We start from the raw sequence: 12576 nt of genomic DNA on the forward strand, positions 1-12576 counted from the left end.
TTTCCCTTCGTCAATGATCGAGTGTCTGCGAGAATTTCGCCTGTCGAGACTTGCAAACACGATTGTTCAAATCAAGGTCCTCTACTGACCAAATCCCAAGTCCTCTATCTCCGTCGAAATATTATAGTTTTAGACTTCACAAAATTAAGCTCATCCAGAATGTAGCTAAGCTAAGTGCAAACTTCAAGGATCTCTGTCTCCGTCCAAATATTGTTTGTAACTTCAGACATCACACATTTCACACAGCCAAGTTCGAACAGAATGCAAAGGCTAAATTTACAAACATGTGAAATGGAGATGCGGAGCTTCGTTTATGATTAGAGGGAAGGGGGAGAAACAAAAGTTTCAGAGAAAGAAAAAATGACTGAAGTTGTGGTTATGGAGTTGGGAGTTGCTCTAAAGAACAATTTATAAGCGAAAGAATTGTACATTTCTCTAACCCGTTGCTCCATGTTGAAGCGACTAGAGTGTCATAACTTGAGAAATAAAAAAAGGCTGCTTACGTCTGTCCCTGACACAAAACAAGCCAACAAAAATAAAGTTGCAGTCCCAGGCGGTCAAAGGCAGCAGGCTTTTGACTAATAAATTTTGTATATGTCTGGCAGATATCTTGCTGGATATGTCTAAAAGGAGAGGGTCATAATAAACTAGGACGATCAATAATCGAGCCAATTTGTCTTTTTATTGCACGTATCAACCTAACAATGATGAACGAATGGCAACACAGGTTTCACGAAAAGGTTAATTGTTCTCAAAATTAGCTTTTGATAGTCGGAGAATAAAGCCTTTAACAGTGAATGAAAATTATGAGAGATCCAAAAGGGCCACTGATATTTAAGATTGGTCAAATGGACCATATTTCACCAAACATTCTGGGACCATATTTCACGTGAAAAAAGCTATCAACAGAGCTACTGGGAACGGCGGTCAAAGGTTGCATATATTCTAATCATCAGGCTGGACGCCTAAGAAAAACTTTTTTTTTTTAAATGAGTAGGAGGATTTAAAAAAAAAAAATTTTCTGATCGTCACGCCATGTAGGAGCGATGGCCAGAAGATTAAAAAAAAAATAATAATTTCAGACTGTTGCGCCATATAGGAGCGACGGTTAGAAATTTTTTGACATCTCTGACCGTCGCTCCTACATGGCGCGACAGTTAGAAGGATTTTTTTTTCAAAAAAAATTGCTGACCGTCACGCCATATAAGAGCGACGGGCATAGATTGATACCAAGCAGCCAAGAGACTATATTTGATTGAACTTTTTGTCAACTAACAATATTCTAATCAATTAGTCCGGGAAAGGAGGGAAAATAAAAGAAACGAGATGAAGGAATAAATTTTTTAATGTTAAAAAAATGAAAGGATAAGGACGAAGAGGAGAGGATACGAGTTATTTCTTGTCAGCTGGCTTTTTTGTCCAAAAGTGAACAGAAACAGAGAAAAATAATACCAAAATTTATAAAAATTGTAAAATTTCTTAGAAAACTCATTGCTGTGTGTTCATAAAGTGGACTTTTTAAATTATGGATAAAAAGATGGGTTGATGGTGTAAACAAGTCTGACAAAGTCTCATTCTCGTCAGGCTTTGGTTTCGAGTCCACTCCATACTTTCAACTTCTTCTTCATCGTTATCGTCATATTCATGGTTAGTAACATATTGCTCTCTCTATCTTATTTCTGAAATTTAATCCAAATTTCGTATCAATAAGTTTTTTGGAAAAAAAAAAAATTGGGTTGCAGGCCGGAGAGGAGTCAAAGAAACTGAAGCTCTACTCGGACTGGCTGAGCTCTTGCGCTGGCCGCGTTCGCATCGGTCTCAACTTGAAAGGTTCTCCTCATTGATTCCTGCGCTTTTTTTTTCGCTGCTTTTATTTGATTTTTAATGATAATCCTCCTTTTTCTTGATTGATTCCCAAAAAATCAATGTGGTGGATATTTAATTGAAATTGAATATAAAAAAAATATGAGTATATGCATCAGGATTAGAGTACGAGTACGTGCCAGTGAACTTGCTGAAAGAAGAACAACAGACTCCTGGTTAGCCACCCTCTTCCACTCTTTCTCCTATCTGTAATTTTTGTGATTAATTATGTTATTCCTGGTAATATGCTAAGGTACTGTTATAATCGGCTTCAATGAATATTAGTTCCTTAACAATCTGATCATCAACTTCGTTCCATATACGATTTACTTTTTAAGCTATTTGCATAACTAAGTGGTGGAACACAGAGAAAATGTAATGAATGTATGTCTGTCTTTTTTTTTTGTTTGGGGGGGGGGGTAATTAAGGAGGGTCAGTGATATCATTATTGTTTTCTGGTGCACTAACACAGGGAACGAAGTGAATGTTTGGTGTGGTTTTAGACCATTAGTATCATTTCGAAGGATTTCTGCTTATTCTGCAATAATTTTATCTGGTGCAAAGAAAAAAAATCTAACACTTTAACTGAAAATGCAGAGTTTTTGAAGCTTAACCCTGTTGGGTTTGTGCCCGTGCTGGTCGATGGTGATGTAGTACTTGCAGACTCTTTTGCCATCTTGATGGTGGGCATCTTGTTTGATTTTATGCATCCAGTTGGCTGTATAATACCCAGTTCTGATGCTAGCGTGTGCCTTTTCTATGCAGTATCTTGAAGAAAAGTTTCCTCAGCATTCCTTGTTACCTAAGGATCTTCATGGAAGGGGTATCAACTACCAGGTATAGGAGTTACAGGTTATACTGCTTGCCAATTCACCACTATATTAAAGACTTTAATTTTATTTTATTTTGGCATAAAAAAAGTCTGGTATATAGCTGGTTAATGATCTTATGCTTGCTGGTCAATTCATTATCTATTCACTGCTTTCTTTATTTCATCACTGTAAAGCAAATGCTAATCTTGTGGGAATTCTTCTACCATTATTGACACATGACTAATTTTATGACTCATAAGATCTTGACATTTTGTTGGAACATTATGTCACTCATTTCGACTGTTTTCTGCCCCTGCGAACCTGGAGTGGTCTTGTTCATTTTAAGAATATGGATACAAAGTTTTACCCTGGCTCGTCTTATAATCACAAGTCATTTGGGAGAAATTTGCCCATTAATGTTCAAGTAACTAGAAGGATCAGCTACGTTGATCTTATGGTTGACATCCCCTGCAACAGAGATAGTTTTTCAAGTTATATAGACCCACTTTATGATCTGAGATGGGTCGCTCAAATTATACCTATTATATGGAGAGGGTGGAACTTTTTTAAGGTCAATGGAATTGGGATAGACAGTCCATACAAACGTAAGCTGCCACTCATGAGACTTTTTCATGTTTGCTAGGGTTGTCCTTTAACTCAATGCTGGTGCTGGTATATGCTTTGAGATTTTTGGTTTGGTTGGAGTAGCTTATTGTTTCCACCCCCCCCCCCCCCCCCCCCCCCCCCCAAAAAAAAGGAGTTGAAACTTAAATTACCTATATGTAAAGTATGAGAGGTTGTTTTCTAGTTTAAGGTGTAAATACTTATTCTTGTGTATGTGTTTTCTTGATCATTATGGTTGAATCCTAACATGTTTCCTATCTTGTTTGTCATTTATGTGGAGGCTGCGAATATCGTTTGCTCAAGTATTCAGCCTTACCAGAATATATCTATTCTTGTAAGAAGAAGTGCTCCATGGATTTTCATTGACATATGGTCATTCGTGCATGTCTCAAATATTAACCATAAGAAATCATGTTTGATTTCCTTTATCTATGCAGAAATTTATGAAAGAAAAATTGGGTCCTAATGCAGATGTTGCTTGGGCTCGAGATCAAATTCGAAGGGGCTTTGCTGGTAAGCCTTTAAATTTCCTTTGCAACAACAATTATAGTACTAATTCTGTTACTTGAGAAGAATCACTATATCACCCTTCTAGCTTACCAAGATATACCTTCTCAACTTATCTTCAACTATTTAAGAGTGTCTATTCTGCTATTTCCTGACAAAGGTTACACGAAATTAGTTGTTAAGAGACTGAGGAGCGCAAAATATATATAAAATCAATGGGTTTGGTTCTGCTGTTGGTAATTGAGGTACTTAATGCAGCTCTGGAAAATTGGGCCCTCCTCAACTTACTATAATCAATTCAGATGAATGGGTTGGTCATCATTTTTTTTTTCAGATTCTGGTGTGGTTTGCTCGTTGGCTTAGGCAAGACGAAACTCCATCAGACATCATAATGAAGTCAATTTTCTCTCATCTAATAGGTTTCCATGTTCCTTGATCGTCATTTTACGTGGACAGAAAAACTCACAAGTTTTTGATATGTCATGCATTCCTATGTGTTACTGCTATATTTTGTCCATTTAAGCAAACAGTGTCCTTGTCATTTGCGGTAAGACAACACAAATAACTTAATGCCACTACAATTGGTGTAAGGCAAGTGATTCACAATATTCTTGGAGGTTTTGTTCAATATTCAATTGTAAGTTTATTGGATCATTCACAATTTGAGGAGGACTAGTTGTCTTATGGTGCAGTCTCATTTTGATTCCACAACTTGTCTTCCTTTTTGAGACAAGCTCTTATGTAGTGATTATTTTGTCCAATACAAGGAGCATGAGTTATGATTTGTGCTCAAGTTGACTGGTCACTGCAACTCTTCATCATAACTCATATTGTAGTATGGAAAGACAGTTGTGGGGGAATTTACACTTTTAGGATGAGATTTGACTGACCTGGACTGAGGCAACAGATACCGAGGTTTGCCATCCATCACAAGGAAGAGATGCATAATGTTCTGGCATATGTCCCCCAAGTATTGATTAGTTGAAGAACATCAAAATGCTTGACGAACATAGCTGGTTCCTTTTTTTTCCGTTTCTTTTTTCAATTTACTCCTTTACCAGGCAAAGTAACAAGGATGTTAAGGAAATGACCTAATATTTTCTTTGATCCTAATCAAGGAATTAGTTCTTTGACTAACAATTCTTGTGAACTTGAATTATTTCAGTTAATCATTGTATTTTATGTTTGGGTATAAATTTGGTAAAAGTACTCTTAATTGTGTCAGCCTTTCTGTTAGCTGCTATTTACCATCTCTATTCCCATGCACATTGCCTGATTCTGGAATTCTACTGGCAGCTCTTGAGAAGCTGTTGAAAGATTATTCTGGAAAGTATGCTACCGGGGACGAAGTTTTTCTGGTCTGTTTCCTTCTTATTGCACTTTATTGCCCGTATTGATGCATGCAAGTTTCTGTTTTTTACTCTGATAGTGCTAATAGCAAGTTTCGTGGCTAATATGACCATCTTTAGTTTAGATTCCACAATGTATCTTCTTAAATAAGTCTCTTCTTACATAGAAATTTGGTGGATTTGTGCAAGTGAACTTATTTTGCACTCAGTTCTGTCTCTTTTTGCATTTGGTGACTTGGACCCTGTATGTTATTCTCGGTCTGGGATAACCCATTTAGCTGATATTTATATATGTCTCCACCCATTTTTCTGAAGGGTAGATGGGGTTTTTACTTGAGAAAAGTTGGTATATTTGGGCCAATTAAAGCATCATATGAAAGACGTGAGAAATCAGACAGAGTTTGAGATGACGAATGAATTCTAACACCAATTAAAGCAGGCAATTTTGGTCTAGAAACTACTAAATATTCCCATCACAATTCCTGTAGCGTAGTATTGAAAGGTGCATTGTGGTCTCAATTTAGTGAAGACTTAGGTGTTGCATGTACCCCTAAATGTCTAGATAACTTCCAATTATTCAACGTGATGTATGAATCTGATGTCAGCAGCGAGAATCATAATGCATTAGGTTCCTTGGAGGAGAAAATGAGGTGGACGTAACTTTGTAAGGTCTGTTCAAGTCAGACTTTCTTGAAGGATAGGTGCTTAGTGAATTTTTACTGCTATGACTTCTCAAATAGAATTAGATGTAATTTTTTTGCTGCTTCTGATAAGTATATCTGCTTTTCCATTATTTGCAGGCTGATTTATTTCTGGCACCGCAGATTGATGGTGCCATTAGAATATTCAAGGTTGACATGGTAATCTCCTCAGTGTGTTATATTTTGGGTGCATTTTTACTTAGTGCTTACCTTTTTCTCATCTAATTTCAATTGATTAGCAACTGCGTACTTGTTTGCTACTGTGGCATTATCAAAGATCTATATTTTGGTTAATTGTCAATCGCACTATTCTGTTTGGAGCTAACTTGAAGATGATATTATTTTTTCAGCTGTTTTTCCGGTTCTGAATTAACACCTACTTGAAATTCATTTTGCACTGTTATGCTGATTCTTTCTAGCAATATGCATCTTCAAGCTGCTGCTTAACTTTTTCCTTGAGTTTTATGAAGGATCCTGACTTTCTAGTTTGTAATATGTTTTGCATGTTATAGAACGTTTGTAATTATCTTTCCTGGGTTTCATCTGCATTATTAGTGGATTTGTTTCTGTTGTTAAATTACTCTTAAGACTTTTAACCTTCTGTATTCATAGGATGAGTTTCCTCTTCTGGCGAGGATTTTCAAGGCATATTTAGAGCTACCTGCATTTCGGGATGCTATGCCAGGAAGGCAACCTGATACACCAGCTGAGCATCGAGACTGAGGTATTCAACCTATTGACAGAGTAACTGATTTCTTCTTTTTTAAACCAAACTTTTTCTTAAGGAAAGTATCTTTGACTGAAGGAAGAGAGACGGAGAACTAACTTGACTGGTGATCCGGTGGTCGCATGTTAGCTTTTCAGTGCATCTGATATCAGTAGAATCCTATATTTTTCTTTACCTTCTGAGTCTTGCATGTTTGTCCCCTTGTCTTTTGAATTCCGATCAGTCTACCCTTAACATGCGTTTGTATTGCAGCTTGCTGTTCTTCATCAGGTATTCAATATGAAATCCCGGCTTTTTCTTGTAAATGGGATGGCAAACATGGGGTGGTGGAAACAGGAAATCACGAAAGCAGGATAAATAAGTGATGACCAATATCCACTGATGTCTATACTCTGTAGACCATTTCTTTGTACAAATGTTACTCGTCCTTGTTTGTTTATTTCCCATGGCGGACTTGCTTCATTTCCAAAGAAGAGGTGAACTGACTTCATCCCAGGATGAAGCAGTACCTTTGTAAGCAATACTACTGTGTTTAACTTGTCACTTAGCATGTCGTCTTCGAAGACGACCTGATAAACCAAGTAAAGCAAATCAAAATTTTTTGTTTTTATTTTTTATTTTTCATTTTTGTTTAAAGCAAGTTATTGTTGAATTTTGACTACGGAGAGCAATTAATAAATACCTTATTCTTTAAAAGAACAAAGAAACATTTATTCTTTTCTCAATAAGCAGAGGAAAATAATCGAAGCTATATAACGCCTTACATATGCTCCAATTTGTGAAACCGGAAGCTTTCATATGTTCCACAACTTGGCTGCCAACGCGTTAAAACACTGAATCCAGTTTTTCACATTTTAGTTCTCTAAACAGATAAAGAGCTCCATCCGCCCATATTAGGACACGTATGGTTGAGATTTTGCTGCTGTTTTTGTGCATGTTACATAAATTTAGTGTAAATTTTTGTTCATCTTATTAATTAAATACATGAGTAAAACTAATTTTTGTAAGTCAACATTAAATCTTGAAAGGAATATTGCAATCATATCAACCGTACCTAAAATCTACCAAACAGGCCACCAAAGGCTTGTTTGGAAGTGAGTTTTTTGACCAAGTTTTTTAGTTACAAGTTTTTTAACAACTTTAGCTACAGGAATCCAAAAAAACTTATCAAATTTTTTAACCTACTCACTTCAAAATATCTAATACACAAAAAAACTTCTATCTTTCTTCTTCTTTCTCCCCTGCCCCATCCACCATACCTTCATCGCCGGCCACCACCTCCGCCGCCGTTTCCGGCGCCGGTCACCTATTCCGGCGTCGGCGTTCTCAAATTTTTTTTTCTTTCATTTCTCCCTTTCTCCCTCCCTCTCTCCTTCGCTCCCCTCTCCCCCTCCCCTCCCTGGCCAAACAGCCCAGAACTATGCAGCAGCAGCAGTTACTTTCCTACGCTATGGCTGACGGGAAAATGAGGGAACAATGAAGGGGGGTGGCGGGAAACAGGAAACGGGAAGGGAAACAAGGGAGGGGGAAACGGGAGAGGGGTGGCGGGGCAGAGAGGGTGGCGTGCAGATGGGAAGGGGAAGGGGCAGGGAGGTGGCGGGGGGAAGGGGTGGCGAGGCAGCGGGGGAAGGGGCACAGGGGAAGGGGAAGAGTCAGGGCAGAGGGGCTAGCGGGGAAAGGAGTGGCGGGGCAGAGGGGGTGGCATGCAGAGGGGAGAAGGAAGGGGTAGAGGGGGTGGCGCGGCAGCAGGGGAAGGGGGTGGCGCGGCAGCGGGGGAAGGGCTGGCGGGGGGAGGGGGTGGCAGGGCAGAGGGACTGGCAGCGGGGGAAGGGCTGGCGAGGGGAGGGGGTGGCGGGGCAGAGGGGAGGGGGAAGGGGGAGAGGGACTGGCAGGGGAAGGGGCAGAGGGACTGGCAACGGGGGAAGGGCTGGCGGGGGGAGGGGGTGGCGGGGCAGAGGGGGTGGCGTGCAAAGAGGAGAGGGAAGGAGGCTGGCGGGGGAAATGCAAAGGAGAGGAGAGGGGTGGCGGGAGGGGGAAGGAAGAAGAAGAAGAAGAAGAAAGAGAGGAAAGAAAAGAAAAAGGGAAAAAAGAAAAAGAAAAAGAAAGAAAAAAAGAAATGGAAAAAAAATTCACCCTATAAAAATTTTTACAAAATTTTTTATCTTACAAAAATTTCTACAAAAAAGTTTTTCACCTTACAAAAACTTCTACAAAATTTTTTCAAAAACTTCTACAGTGCATTATACTAAAGTTTTAGACAAACTCCCAAAAAATTTAGGTTCCAAACAGGCCCAAAATATTGTCTAACAATTATGACTTTATGAGTTCTTGCATTGATGAATGCATACACGAAAAGATGTGTTGAATTTGCTTTTGCTTCTTGTTTTCATCTGCTCTTAGCTGGGATGAGGGGCAAGAGCGGTCAACAGATGGACCGCTTCTGAGTTGTTAATGGCCAAGATTTGGCCCCAAAAAAATATACGGTTCAGATCATGTCTTGTACCTCGTTTTTAACAACGTGTGTGGAGTTCACAAAAATTTATTCTAAAGTTATACGTTGTACAAACAAAGTTACACCGTGCGAAAACGAAGTTACGCGATGTGCAAAATACACAAAACTGCTAGGAACGGTTGCACATTGTACAATCGATCCTGTAGCCATTTAAAAGGATTTTTTCAAAGAAAAAAGGCAACAAAAACAAAAGTCCTACTCAAGTAGTTGAGGTTAATCAATATCGTCTAACAACTATGACTCTACGAGTTCTTGCATTGACTAGACTCTTTCTGGATTATCTTCTATTTTTTTAAAAACAAGTTTTTCATATAAAATGTTATAATAATACATAAACAAAAATAACTCCAAAAATATCACATCAATATAATATATCAAAATGAACTCCAAATATATAAAAAATTTACATCATTTTCTTTTTTCATCTATCACCTCCATCCTCTCCATCCTCTTCCCTCTTCCTTTCCTTTCCTCCTCTCTTTTTCCTCCTCTCCTCCTCCATTCCTTTTCCCCTCCCGTTTCCTGCGGTGTACTAGAGGAGGGGGAGGGATAGGATGGATAGGGTTTGGCGGAAAAAGAGAAGAGAAGAAATGAGGGTAAAGGAAGGGAAGGAAGGGAGAGAGGGAGGAGGAGGAGGAGAAAGAAGGTTTACAGAGGAGGAAGGGAAGGGTCGGTGGTGGTGATGGATAGTAGTATTAATTTTTTAAAAATATCTTAAAAATTTTAAAATTTTAAAAATACCCCAACATATATATCATCCGAAAATATTACTAAAAATATTTACAGTAGAATTTTTATATATATATTATTACTATAAAATATTTCAAAAATATTTCCAACAGCTGTACAAATAAGTGGATTTCAATCTTACCCATAGAGACTTTCAACAGCTGTAAGAAACACACACACATCCGAATCTAAGGTGATTCCACCAGTTTATCCAAAAGGCAATTGCTGACTTCTGGGTAAATTCACGGATCATAAATCCAAACACACGCACATCTCTCAAATCGATGTGAGACAAGATTTTTGTGGGAAAAGAGAACGAGGGAGGCTTAAGGGCCTTAACTAAGAACCCACCGCACACTACACTGGACTGTGTTTTCTTGTCTTTCAACAGCTACCCGTGGAGACTTGCGATACAAATAAGTGGCCTTGCGCTTGACTATGACTATAGCTTAAAAACGGAACTTTCCCACTTTGACTATAAATAATGTCTTGTCTTACTAGCCGCAGAAGCAATGGTCCATCCAAGAATTATACAGGCACCAGTGTAATATTTACCATTTTTCCAGTTTTTAGTCTATCCATCCATTTCCTCTCTGTTTCATCATGGTCAGTAGTCCTCTCTACCATCAAGTCCGTCAATTTTTTTTTTTTTTAAGTTTGATTTCACTGTCATCTCATATTTGGTTCCTAGTTAAGAAGCATCGTTTCAGTTTCAAATTTATTTCAAAGAAGTTATTGCAGGCGACCGGCGGTCATGGTGCCAGAGAAGAGGCCGAGCCGAAGAAGCTGAAGCTTTACTCATACTGGCTGAGCTCTTGTTCTTGTCGCGTTCGCATTGGTCTCGACTTGAAAGGTTCTAATCCATTGTAAATCCCAGTTCATTTAATCATCTGGTTTGCTTGGATAAATTCTTGAAAATTTTGTTAAAGAAAATGTCTGTTGCTGCCGGCAGGGGTGGCTGGCTAGTGGTGATGTGAGAGAGAGGAGAGGAGAGGAAAGAAAAAAAAAATAGGTTTCCATTTTAAAATTTTTTTCTACAAATTCTATAATAAGTTACAGTAAATTTTTAAAAAAACCCCCGTCTGATAAGTGAGTTTTTTATGTGTTTGTCTAAAACTTTACTGTAACTTATTATAGAAGGTGTAGAAAAAAATTTTAAAGTATGTAAATTTTTGAATATTTTGAAGCGTATAATAAAAATTTTGAAAAGTTTTCTGAGATTACTGTAGTTAAAGTTATTAAAAAACTTGTAACAGACAATTTTGACAAAAAAATTGCTTGCCAAACAAGGCCCTCATTTGCCAAACAGGGTCCAAATTTTGCAGAGATTGGGCTGGAATGTCGTACTCCGTCTACATCACATAGTGGTGTTTATCTAATAGAGGCGTGGGATATAAACTAATCCTCGAGTAACAAATGAAGATATAAACTGAAGAAGAGGTGGGGAAGGAAGTAGCCACTTTTTATAAGGATTTGTTTAAGAATTCAGGGTCAGGGGAACTAGATGAAATCTTAGAGGGGATTCCTGTCTCTATAACTGAACAAATGAATAGGGAGCTAACTAAAAGAGTGGATGAAAAGGAAATAAAAGCTGCTTTCTTCTTTATGGATCCTCATAAGGCTCCTGGGAATGATGGAATGTCCCCTCTCTTTTTTCAAAAATTCTGGAGCATTATTCACAAGGATCTTGTAAGTGCAATCCAAGATTTCTTTAATAACAGTGTCCTTCTCAAAGCCATGAACCACACTGTTATCTCTTTGATTCCAAAAGTGAACTGTCCCACTGAGATTAACCAGTATAGGCCTATAAGTCTTTGCCAAGTAGTGTACAAAGCTCTAGCTAAAATTCTTGTTAACAGACTAAAGCCTTTTCTCAGTAAATGCATTAGCAAGAGTCAATCAGCTTTCGTTCCTGGTAGGCAAATTTTAGACAATGTCATGCTCTCTCATGAGTTGATACACTTTTTGAAAAACAAAAGACATGGTCGAGTAGGCTCAATGGCTGTGAAACTGGATATGTCCAAAGCCTACGATAGGGTGGAATGAAATTTCTTGAAAGCTATAATGGCCAAGATGGGTTTCTGTACCAAGTGGATAGAATGGATTACAACCTGTATCAGCACAGTGACCTATTCCTTCAACATAAATGGAGAGCATAGGGAATTCATCACTCCTTCAAGAGGCATCAGACAAGGAGACCCACTATCCCCTTATCTGTTTCTGCTATGTTCTGAGGGACTGTCACACTTGCTGCAAAAAGCAAAGATGGGGAAGGAGCTAACAGGGGTCAAGATCAGTAGAGGAGCTCCTGCTATCACTCACCTATTCTTTGCGGATGATTCCCTAATATTCTGCAAAGCCAACTCTCAAGAAGCTGGGAAGTTAATGAAAATACTAAAAGTATACGAAGAGGCTACTGGACAGCTTATCAATATGGATAAATCCTCTGTTTTCTTTAGCAAAAATACAACCCAACCAGTGAGGCATGAAGTCTGTCAAACAATGGGGGCAATCCAGCAGGTAGGACAAGGCAAATATCTTAGATTACCAATGATCATTACAAAGTCAAAAGAGCAGGTGTTTGGTTACATCAGGAACTCAATTGATAATAAACTTTTGGGATGGAAAAACAAGTTGCTGAATCAGGCTGGCAAGGAAATTATGCTAAAGGCGGTGGCGATGGCTATGCCTACCTACACTATGTCCTGTTTTAGACTACACACTAAGCTCTGTAGAGATATCAGTGCCAAAA

At 38.5% G+C, this 12576-nt stretch overlaps 1 protein-coding gene across 4 annotated transcripts; it reads left to right on the plus strand.

Moving 5' to 3' along the window:
• The first annotated feature begins 1431 nt into the window (after positions 1-1431).
• LOC113727722 (glutathione S-transferase zeta class-like) lies at positions 1432-7193 on the plus strand. 4 transcript variants are annotated; one of them, XR_003457880.2, is made up of 12 exons: positions 1432-1647; positions 1743-1830; positions 1983-2039; positions 2461-2546; positions 2629-2700; positions 3580-3633; positions 3737-3812; positions 5103-5164; positions 5956-6015; positions 6469-6580; positions 6662-6734; positions 6836-7022. XR_003457880.2 is itself a non-coding variant. In XM_027252041.2 (12 exons), exons 1-10 carry the CDS (start codon positions 1645-1647, stop codon positions 6577-6579), a joined length of 669 nt encoding a protein of 222 aa, XP_027107842.1. In that variant the 5' UTR covers positions 1432-1644; the 3' UTR covers position 6580; positions 6662-6707; positions 6836-7022. The 4 variants fall into 4 exon arrangements, 3 of the variants coding, with proteins under 3 accessions (XP_027107842.1, XP_027107841.1, XP_071932523.1); XM_027252041.2 differs by having other exon boundaries at positions 6662-6707; XM_027252040.2 differs by lacking the exon at positions 6662-6734 and having other exon boundaries at positions 6836-7193.
• Positions 7194-12576: the final 5383 nt, after the last annotated feature.

This window comes from Coffea arabica, chromosome 2c (genome assembly GCF_036785885.1).
Source record: "Coffea arabica cultivar ET-39 chromosome 2c, Coffea Arabica ET-39 HiFi, whole genome shotgun sequence".
Classification (NCBI taxonomy): Eukaryota; Viridiplantae; Streptophyta; class Magnoliopsida; order Gentianales; family Rubiaceae; genus Coffea; species Coffea arabica.

What these genes read in the sequence shown, in the direction of transcription:
- LOC113727722 (XM_027252040.2), top strand. An exon ending in CATCGGTCTCAACTTGAAAG is followed by an intron (nt 1,831 to 1,982) that starts GTTCTCCTCATT and finishes TATATGCATCAG; the next exon opens with GATTAGAGTACGAGTACGTG. An exon ending in AATTCGAAGGGGCTTTGCTG is followed by an intron (nt 3,813 to 5,102) that starts GTAAGCCTTTAA and finishes TTCTACTGGCAG; the next exon opens with CTCTTGAGAAGCTGTTGAAA.